This window comes from Ursus arctos, unplaced genomic scaffold (genome assembly GCF_023065955.2).
Source record: "Ursus arctos isolate Adak ecotype North America unplaced genomic scaffold, UrsArc2.0 scaffold_27, whole genome shotgun sequence".
NCBI lineage: Eukaryota > Metazoa > Chordata > Mammalia > Carnivora > Ursidae > Ursus > Ursus arctos.
The window spans coordinates 38,715,401-38,726,438 of record NW_026622952.1 but is presented as its reverse complement, the minus strand read 5'-3'; the positions used below and the strand labels follow the sequence as shown (position 1 = coordinate 38,726,438).

The 11,038-nt window shown below is 43.1% G+C and overlaps 1 protein-coding gene across 1 annotated transcript; it reads right to left on the bottom strand.

The window, feature by feature from the left end:
* Nucleotides 1-3,809: 3,809 nt before the first annotated feature.
* TRIML1 (tripartite motif family like 1) lies at nt 3,810-9,434 on the bottom strand. The gene is made up of 6 exons (XM_026508658.3): nt 9,027-9,434; nt 8,699-8,794; nt 7,262-7,492; nt 6,368-6,390; nt 6,093-6,190; nt 3,810-4,360 (listed from the first exon to the last, which is right to left on the bottom strand). The coding sequence occupies exons 1-6, from the start codon at nt 9,432-9,434 to the stop codon at nt 3,810-3,812; spliced, it is 1,407 nt and encodes a 468-aa protein (XP_026364443.2).
* Between the last annotated feature and the right edge of the window lie 1,604 nt (nt 9,435-11,038).

The window sequence follows — 11,038 nt, the reverse complement described above, 5'->3', positions numbered from 1 at the left end:
CTAAGGGCTGTTAATTTCAAAGCCCTAGCACTACTGCCCAATTCCTCCCAGAATGGGATTTTTTGAAATAAATGCTGTGCTTCTGGCAAGACCGTAGGGCAAGAGGAAGCACGTCCTCTCACTTGTCCCAAAAACGTGTGTCTGCATCTTCAGTGTGGAAATAACAGTGAGTAAAAGCTTCCAGACTACCTGCAGCGCACATAAAACTTGTGTAGGGGATCGCAGAACCTGCAAACATGCCTGCAGGATCCACGGGCAGCTTCCATGCCCGCAGGAGACACTCTGGTGAGTAAGTACAGATACACCCAGAGGTTTATGCGCATGCGCATTCATCACAGCGTCATGTGTAATAGCGACCAGTGGGGACAATCTAAATGCCCCCCGGTAGGGGAATGATTGAATAAATTAGGGCCACTCACATAATGAAATATTACTGCCAATAAAAATCATATTTTCCAAGACAATTACATTTAATGCACGATCCTATATTATTCCTGGATGCTAGAAGACTGAAAAAAAAAAAAAAACAGCTATAAAGAACATTACAAGGCTAAAAGGCTAATTGGGAAATTTTTAATATGGATAATTTACCAAATAATATCATTTGTTGAAGGTTGAATGTAAAAATAAATGTAATTTAACAAAAGTGGGTTAATTTTTATAAAATACATACTTATATATTTAGGGATAAAAAGTCATATTTTGAAGAAATATCTTATGTTAAGAAAGATGCTCAAACATAAAATTAAGATAATTTTCATGTTGCTTAAAATACATATGCATAGAAAACAAAACAAAACAAGACTAGAAAGACACCATAATATAAGCATAATATAAGCAATATAAGTGAGATCATATGCAGTTTTTAAAATTTTCTCCTTTGTACATCTTATGTTTCTTGAATTTTCCTACTGGGCCTACTATTAATCTGTTCCCACACCTTTAAGGTATATGCACAGGGAGAAATTCAATAGTAGAGAAAGGTTGACTGGGCACACTGCTGGGCTGTATCACTACGAGGGCCTTGTAAAGTATCCGAAGTAAGATGAGGTGCCGAAGTCAGTACTAGAAGCACAATAGGTCAAAGTTACGTTGTTGGGGGAGGGGCAATTAGAGCAGGAGGGTAGATAAAGACCTCATGTTAAGCGTTAATGGGGTTTTATTGGTTAATTAGATTTCAGGGCAAAAGATGTATAATACTTTATTTTATTTTTATTATTTTATTATTTTTATTTTTATTTTTATTTTTAACTAGGCTCCATGGCCAGTGTGAAGCCCAATGTGGGGCTTGAACTCATGACCCTGAGATCAAGACCTGAGCCACACAGGTGCCCCATAATATTTTATTTTTAAGGTACTCTAGGACAAGCAAAGACAATTTTTTTAAAAATTAAAAAATCAAATTGCAATCCTGTGTGGGAGATCACTGTTGATGTCCTCTGCCCTCAGGAGTCGACATACCACCTCTCCTCTAGCCAGTAGGTGGAGAGGGAAATGGCTGGGATGCTGGATTCCATTTTGTGATGTGTACTACGAGAGGCTGCTTGTGACTTGCTATCTCCTGGGGAAATCTTCCACGAAGGAAGGGGTAGAAGAGAGATTTGGGAAGGAGAGAAGGCGTTAATAGGACGGAAAGGGGATAGTTTTGAGTAATGGTGGCAGGTCCCATGTGGGACACCATTCGTATTTGAAAAAATGTCTTTGTCAAATGTTCAAAGGCACAGGCAGAGAGACCAGGCCCTGGAGCAATGCAAGGGGGTGAGTTTGCCATGCAAGGGAATGCACCTCTCAACTGCTGATTCCAGCTACTCTCCCTCCCATCCCCACCAGAACGTCTGCTGGCTTGGAGTTTAAGTCGGGAAGCCTTGAGTGAAAATTTTCTTGCCATTTTTTCATGGTTGCTTATGCAAACTCAGCGGAATAAAAATAGGATAGATTCAATCTTCCGCACACACCTGATGGGTGGCAGGACCATACAGACAATGATCCGCATGGGATGACTTTGCCAGAGGAAAAAAATAGGCTGGTTTCTTTGATAATACCAGCGCCTTTGGGAGAAGGGGGAAAAAAAGAGCTACCACCTCAGCTACACCACAATTTAATACAATGCACACTAAGTTAAAATGTAGGACCTTTCCATTCATTTATTGAAATTTTTAAAAATCAATGTGGGCTTTTTGTAATTGAGAAAGATACAGTACAAATATATTTGGTGTTGCTGTTCGTGATTTGTTTCTTAGATTTTTGAGGTGATAAATCAAGAATAAAAGTCAATAAAATTTTTAAAAATGGTAAACAGCTACGAATTGTTCCAAGAGAGTGTGATTGGTTCCCTCCACAGTTCTCTGATTCTAAGTATATGTGATGTCAGGGTGAAAATGCAAACGGTGAATACAGAGAACAGAAGAGACCATGATTTAGGACCCAAAGTCTAGTTCAGATCTGCTCCCCTACCTGTGAGGACACAAGATGAATATACGTAAGGTTGAAAGAGAAAGCAGATCTAGATTAATGAGAAGCATGAATAGCAACCCTAAAATAAACCTGGTTAGCTATCCTCCCTTGCTTGCTTACCTCCCTCCCTCTGATTTTCTATCCTCATTAACAGATTCAATTATTAATCTTCCCCCAGCTTAGTCTCTCATTTAAAGACCAAAATCTGTGATAAACATTTTTCTTAATAATCTTGCAGTTGTGTGTGAGTTAAATCCTATCCGTTTTCTTGTCTGAGCCTGAAAACACAGACAGTGACTTCTGTGAGTGGGAGGAGGCGGTAACGGTACCCCCTCCGTGATGGGTGCCATTCTGCAATGTGAGCAAACAAACAAACTCACAAACGTACAGCGGAAAAGCAACAACAACCCTGCAGGGACAGAGCGCTAAGAATGGGGAGCATACACACAGACCTCCAGCAGGTTATCTGAGACCAGCCAAAAGGTCTGCTCACAAAGCTTCTTCACAAACCCAGCATGCTGGGATGGAGAGCAGACTTGATTTCACCTTCCAGTGATTAAAAGCCTTGTGCCTGTAGCAAGTAGCAAAAGCACAGAAAATAACCTTATAAAAAATTCAGTGGAGTCATTTGGCACCCACAGCCTTGATACAGTTGTTGAAAAGAGACTTTGCTCTGTGATCTTTGAACACACTCACAGAAGGTCCCAGCCCCTTGTGGGTACAGTAACATGAATGATATGATGATACTCGCACCTATATTTGCAGCGCTCTGGACACATAAGCCTTCCTGAGTACAGACACTCCAGGCGCCGTGGGATGGGAAGAAAATCGACTTTTCAATGGACGTTGAGTCTTGAGTCCCTCTCACCAGCCCTGAAAAGGAGACCCATGCATCTGCCCTCCCCCAACCCAGCCCCAGCCCCAGAGGAGTTAGGATTGCCCCAGCATGCAAAGCTCTGCACATGAAACAAAGACACATTCAAATAGCAGAGTTCTTCTTTAGAGTCAAATAAATAAATACACTCAAAAACATGACATATATTTATAAAACTGGCCTATGACGGTGGGTTCGGGGATAATAGGGGCGAGTACTATCTCTACAGTTTGAGTGACCAGCATATATGTGGGGCAGTCTACATAAAGAATTTGGTTCAAGACAGGATATGATCAGCCTTCTATGATGTTGAAAGTTGGTTGTCCAATTTGTGGCTCAAGTTAATGGAAACTCTTTGGGGGTGGGTGGCTTTCCTTTCAGATCACCCAATATTAATAGTGTCAATGCAGTAATCATCTTAATTAATAATCATGTGTTGGTCTTAGACCTCATCCTTAGCGAAGGCTCCAGGGCATCTTCCTCAGACATAACTGTCCAGTGAGCAGATGGTAAGCGGGCCTGTGTTTGTCCCTTCGTTTGGGAGGCAAGGGGAGAAGATAGGCCTCAGAGCCTCTTGGAAAGAAGCTGGAGGGAAGCTGTAGATGAGGGACTCATCTGTCCCATTGTAGAATGCTATATGTCCAGACTCATAGTCTAAGAAGACACCAACCTTATGCACAGGCTCTCTGACATGTTGACCTTTTAAAGGTGATGAGACCCAAAGACTATAATCATCTCCAATTTTTAAGCCTATAAGTGAGAAGAGGTCCCCCGGTGGCTTTGGGAGATTACCCTTTCTGCTCACTGAGTCCTTGCAAATGCCCACTTCCCACTCAGTCTTGTTGCCCACCTCCACCTCCCAGTAATGTCTCCCACAGGTGAAGATCTGAGCGCCCAGCACAGTTGCAGACTGGTCGAATCGTTCTGGGTTGTCGGGTAAGTGCTGTCGGATTCCTCCGTGTCTCACGCTCTTCAGATCCTCAGACAAGACAAGATAGGCATTGGCTGTAGCTGGGTCCAGAGTTATATCCGCTGCAAGAGGAGAAAAGAATGAATCCTCCCTTGCATTTTTGAAAACCCTCTTATATATGTGGAATTTAAATTAAATTCTTAGTTTCCAATCTTATTTTTTAAAATATAACTTAGGTAAGTGTGGTGAGGGTTTTTGTTTTGCTCAGAACAGAATCTCTGAGCCCTTCTCGCACTATTTCACAAACGTCAAGAGTGAAATTCTAAAAAGACACAGATGTGAGTCATGGGGATGGTGACATTTAGCCTGCCTGAGAGGGGAGAGAGGACTCTGATGGAATGGAATGGAAGTTGTTCTGTTTACAGCATAGGTTTAAAACTCAGAGCTATTTATCCACACAGGGCACGCCCTGGCCTTTGTATTCACTTGAGCCAAGGTTGGCTGTGGTTCTTTACCTGTGGCCGGGGAGAGGGGAGGGAGGAAGAGAGACAGAGGCACTTATCCTTTTCTGAACTGCTTAGGTGCCAAGCATTTTCTGTACATTATCTCATTTATTCATGGCACTCCCCCCCATCTTTATAAAAGTGGAAACTGAGGCTCACAAAGGTTAGGAAACTTGACCAAGATTACGAGGTCACTGAGTGTTTGCACAGCAGTTCCCAATCAGCATGTTTCATTATGTCAGGCTTCAATGCAGCCTCATAGGAGCTAGTGCGAGCACCCGAGACCAGTCGCTAAGTACATTGTGAACCAGACTCCCCTCTCCTATCTTCTGAGAGGAGGTCACAGAAGAGGCCTCCAACCATCACAGACCCCTGAGACAAGACTAAGTGCCCCTACCACACAATTTCATACTTTTATTTGTAGATCAAATCCTAATCATCACTCATTATTTGAGATGAATGTCTGTCTTGATTCCTCTGAAAGTTCTATAAAAGCAAAGTCAAGGCTGTGTTATTCACTGTAAGAAAGCTCAGAACTGAAAAGCATGGTGCAGGGCACATAGTAGGCACTTATCAAATATCCACTGAATCCAAACCCCATTAGAATTTCCTCTGAAGGTCAGACTGTCAACAAGGTAAAAGTTAACTAACTTCTCTTGGTCTTAGCCAGCCTAAATATCTAGAACATTCTAAAAGGATAGTTTGAGGGGCGCCTGGGTGACACAGTCAGTTAAGCGTCTGACTCTTGGTTTAGGCTGATCATGATCTCAGGGTCTTGAGATCAAGCCCCGAGTCTGGTCTTGCACTGGCTGTAGAGCCAGCTTGAGATTCTCTCCCTCTCCCTCTGCCCCTCCCCCTGCTGCTCCCTCTCTGTCTCTGTCTCTCTCTCTCTCTCTCAAATAAATAAATCTTTAAAAAAGTTTTTTAAAAATAAAAGGATAGTTTGAATGTTGCCGCATTAGGACTTTAAGTTTAAGTAGGTTTTATGCCAAGAACGGGTAGAAATGCAGAAACCCCTGAAGGGGTGTGTGTGTATATGCAAGGGGAAGAAACGGACAAAACAGAACCATGAAAACAAACAAAGGAGGTGCCAGGACTCCTTAGAAAACAAAGGGAGATGAGACATCAACCAAGTCTGCTTCTGTCTGCTCTAGAGCAGAGAGGGTCTGCAGCCCCAGCCCTCCCTGGTGTTTCACGCTGACTCAGGGTGCCTTTGCTGAGAGCCTGGCCCCCAGATGGTGAACAGTCTATGTCAGAGGAAACTGCCTAAAAGCTCGGTTTTACATTCCTCAGCATACCCCGGAGTTAACTCCACAAATCCCGGGAGGTTTGACAAATCAGGCTGACTTACTGCTGAATTTTTTTAGCATCTCCCGCATTCCGGTGATGCGGCACAGAGTCAGTTTCGTGGTCGTGGCCTCTGGACACTGAAGCAAGAGGGGCTCACTCCTGCAAGAGGGCAGAGACCGTCACTCTGCGTCCCCTGCACAGACCGCGTGACCTGCTCCAACCTGAGGTCCCACTCATTTCGCCCCCCTCATCCCCACTCTTGCAACCCTATCTCCGCAGTTGTGCAGCCCTGTAACTCACACCCCTGGACCAACTGAACACAGAGTGCAAACCTACCTCTCCAGTGTGCCTTTCACACCCTAAGGGGATAAAAGACAGAGGGTTAGTATCCATGCACTTTGAAGTCCAGCAAAGCCAGAATCCAGAGACAGACTCTGGTCCTTGGTAGTCTCACAGAATCCACTTTCCATGCTGCTAGAGCACCTTGAGTGGGTGAGTGTGTGGTGGGAACACATCCCCAGCTCCCTCTGGGTCTCCTGTGAACAGGAGATGGTTCTCACAATGACTAGACTCCTTTGTCCTTTTCTTTCCTCATACTATCACCTTGTCAAGAGAACCTGCTGGAAAATCACGAAGTCAAATAGCAGCCGTCTGTGGATCCAGTCTAGGAGGAAGGACTGAAGTTGCAGCCAGCTCCCACAAATAGCGCCTGCGGACGGAGGCCCCGGGGACACAGCAGTAGCCCAGGAAGGCTGCTGAGCAAAGGCAGTGAGGAACATGGGCTCTGGACACACTGCCTCATTCGGATCAGCGATCATTCAAGGAGTGCCACTCTAAACCCACATCGTAGAGGACAACCACCTGTAGTGCCCCTAACACTAATTAACTTCTCCAGGTCATTGTGAAGATGAAATGTGATGGGCCAGCAGCACGCAGGAAATGCTTGTTACGCTTAGAATAATTGACCACGCTGACGTTGCAGATGGGCCCGCACAGCAGAAACTGGACTCATCATCAGGCTTGGTTTGGGCAGATATTCCACTGGGTTTCTTTTTTTTCTCTGTCTCTTCAGACTTTATGCTATAGAATGTTAATTCTTAAGGAAAACTATGTTGGGGCCACAACTTAAGTTTCTCGGGTAAATAAAGAAAAACTTATTTTGCATGGCTCGAAAAATTATGGGTTATTACATGTTGTTTTTACCCCATTGGTTTTTCCCAGGATTCTTACCTCGAAAGATTCTATGATGGAGTTCTGACACGTGGACTCTATCTGTTCAATCATTTTGCTCAGGCTTCTCGTTTGCTGGGTCAGCTTGGTCTCACTGTCCCTTAGTTTCTTCATGTTCTCTCTTTCCTCCTTTTCCAGTAACTGGAGCTGCAGCTCTTCCTCCTCCTTCAAAAACTGGTGCATTTTTGCATATTCTGACACAACAACCTGTTTACAGGCCTTTGTCTCTTCCTGCCACCAACACGTGCGCGCACACACACACACACACACACACACGGGAATGATATAACAAAGTGAGCAGCAGAAATGCCTAAGTAGATTTTTAATCCTTACAAAGTCCTAGAGTTCTGCTGTGACAGGTTTTGAAGGCTGACACATAACATCGACTATATTAAGCAATTGGGTGGATCGTGTGATATTTTAGAAGGTATGTGTGTATACAGTAGTCAACAAACCCAAAATTTCTATTCCCAGAAGCCTGTCATTTCTAGTAGGAAAACAAACAAAAATAAAGAACTCTGACAGGTGGTGATCCATATCAAGGTAAAAAATAAAAAAATAAAGTTAGGACAAAAATATGAAAAAAGTGTGCGTTCATTTATGTAATAAATATCTAACAAAAGTAGACATTGGGTCACATCATAGAAATAGAGATGCACATCACAAATACTCTCATTTAAGAACTCAGTGTATTGGGAGAATCAGATTTACACACAGATTTTAAACTCTAACTAAACATCTAGCTCTTTGTTGGACACCTCAAGTTCAAATCTGTGACTAATTCGAGCACTTGCTCAGGTGTACCAATCCAAACTCTTATTTGGCCTATATTTCCCTTTGTCTTTATTTTTTTTTATTTGCACTCTCTTTTTTCCCCCAAAGCATTTAAGATATTCCTTTTCTGTGGATTTTCATCTTATGTTGTCTATAACTTGTAATTTTAAATAATTATAATCTGGGGCGCCTGGGTGGCTCAGTCGTTAAGCGTCTGCCTTTGGCTCAGGGCGTGATCCCGGCGTTCTGGGATCGAGCCCCACATCAGGCTCCTCCGCTGGGAGCCTGCTTCTTCCTCTCCTACTCCCCCTGCTTCTGTTCCCTCTCTCACTGGCTGTCTCTGTCAAATAAATAAATAAAATCTTTAAAAAAAAAAAAGAATTATAATCAAAGCCATAATAGAGGTAGTCACCAACTTGTATGGGTGGACCAAGAAGGAAAAAATAAATAAGTAAGCAGGCCTGGGGATAGGGGAATTGTTTGAACTGAGTCTTAGGATTCCCAGGTGGACAAGCAGAGATACGCAGCCCAAAATAAGGACACTGCATATTGTAGGACTGTGATTAGAAAATTTTGCTTTTTTTCCCTGGTATTTCGCTAAGTATCCCTTTAGTCCCCCTCATAGAATCATCTACAAGACCCAAAAGTAAGACAGATACTGACCTTGCATAATATTACTCTCTCCTTCTCATGGGTTAATATAACCAGAGTTTCCTTTCTCTTTTTATGCAAAAGATTTAGGATTTCCTGGAGTTTCTCCTGCAATAGAAACAAATTCTCTGTGGCAGAGCACCAGCTTGTGAAGAAGCCTCGAGGACCAATAAAAACAAGATGAGCGGGATCTAACACAAAGGTGAAGCAGGATCCACGCCAAGTTCATGGTCTGGTGCCTGGAGACCAGCACCCATGATTGTCACCAACAGAATATTATGGGACTAAGTGACGGAACAGGATTTGTATTCTGAGATTTATATCGAGCAGCCAATCTTACTTTGTGACGCTCCTCAGCCTCACTCGAGGGACACGGTCTGTTTGTTCCATGACATTGAGTTGAGAGAGTGTTTACACCCTGCCCATCCTCAGAGAACACCTTAGTGCCTGCCAGCATTCGCCCATAGCTGTCTTGTTCGCCCTCGGTCTGCAGCACCTGGGACCGGAGCTGCTTGCCGATGCCAGCCAGCCTCCCCAAACGCTCATTGGGCTGGAAGTGTGGGCTCTCCAAGGTCCTCCAGCACTCAGGACAAGATAAAGGAGTGTTGTGTTCCTCCCAGCTCCTCAGGAGACACACTAGACAAAAGCTGTGCCCACACTCGGTGGTCACGGGGCTGGTGAAATAGTCCAAGCAGATGAAACAGGTCAGTTCTTCCCTCAGATTCTCCATCAGATCTGCTGTAGACATCTTCTCAAAGAAAGACATCAAGGCAAGGTCACGTCTCTATTCTGGGATTAGAAAAGTCCTCCCTGACGTTCTATAGTTTTGAGTAACAGGTGAGTGATCAATTGCTATGCTGTTGATACAAGAAACTCTTACTCTCCTGTGTGCCTGATTTCACCAGTTGACACATACTCTCCCAACACAAAGCCAATTATGACTTAACGTGGAACCCTTGTATAGTGGGGTCATCATCAACCCCAAACTTTTAAGGAATCTCTCACTGTACAAGCCACATGCCAGATACTGAGGGTACTTGCTCTTAACACAGTTCTCCTTTCAAGAGTGGGCCTGTGTGTGCGTGTGCGTGTGCATGTGTGTGTGTGTGTGTGTAAATACATAGCACCAAGAAAACATTTAAGTACATTGATTTTGGGTTGGAAGCTTAGGTAATTTGGTGTAAGCCAGTACAGAGATTTAAGTTATGATGATCTCTAATAATATATGAATTGGAAACATGATCCAAATCTTTTAGAAATCTCCACAAATGGAATCTAGTTGAGCAGCTGAAGGCAGAAAATTGTGATATATATTCCTCCTCTCATTAGGCCCTTTTATGTGCTTGACCAAAGCCTAAAATCTTTTTGCTCCTTAATGAGGTACTGTGTGCTTTTATTTAATTTTACTCATCCCAACAAAATGGGAATGAGTCCATTGAAATATTCTCTGACTTTAAATGTACAAAGGATTTCCAGAGTTATATTTATTGCTCTGCCCTCTAGACCATGATACTCACCTCTCCGCCACCACAGAAACATGTAAAACATCATTCTGCTGGAAGTTGCCCCAAGAGTCCACACTATGGACTGGAGGGGAAAAAATTGTAATTTAGTATAAATATAATTTTGTTCACTTATTTTCATTCTTTGAAACTAGGCCTTCTTAAACCCCCTATCAGTTCTTACTGAACAGAAATCCAGTGTGCAGACATTTTTAGACCTATGAGAAAACGAATGTATAGTATAGTATAGAGACTGTGTGCAGTGACCACTGCGATTATGAGTGCCTTAACCTGTAAATTTACATGGCCATATGCTTATGAGGCAGTACTTGTCAGGGCCGACCACCTGCTCACTGTCTGCCAGAAAGTGCAAACTTAAAAGCTCTTCCTTGGAGTCTAGCCCATTTCACCCTCCCATTAAGTTCCTCCTACCTTATTTTTGTTCTTAGCCTGTCACGCTCCGGCACTGACAACCATCCGTGGGTCTCCATTACCCATACCATTTCATTGATTCCTTTCTGACTTTCGCAGTTCCCACTGATTCTTCTTTCCACTTATCTCCAACAGGATGGTAGGTGTTTCCTTATCTTGAACTTTTGTAAAAAAAAAAAAAAAAAAAGTCTTCTGGACTGAAATGGTTTTTCTCCATTTTCCTCCCTCCTAGTCAAAACTCATCTTTCTGAAGTTATTAATCCAAATATTTTAATCATATGTCCTTTGTGTAGCATTTGTGAGTTACTGAGATGAGAATTTATGAAAACAAAAAACAACAGCAAAACACAGTAGAGTTATACTAATTTAGATAGAAAGAGAGGTAGCGCCAGTTTGGGGTCAAGAAACCTCTACCCCT

Excerpts from the sequence above, each read along its gene's own strand:
- TRIML1 (XM_026508658.3), bottom strand. The coding sequence starts at position 9,434 with ATGTCTACAGCAGATCTGATGGAGAATCTGAGGGAAGAACTGACCTGT. Across the intron at positions 6,391-7,261 it reads CCATCATAGAATCTTTCGAG|GGTGTGAAAGGCACACTGGA; the intron begins GTAAGAATCCTG and ends TTATCCCCTTAG. Across the intron at positions 6,191-6,367 it reads GTGAAAGGCACACTGGAGAG|GAGTGAGCCCCTCTTGCTTC; the intron begins GTAGGTTTGCAC and ends GCCCTCTTGCAG.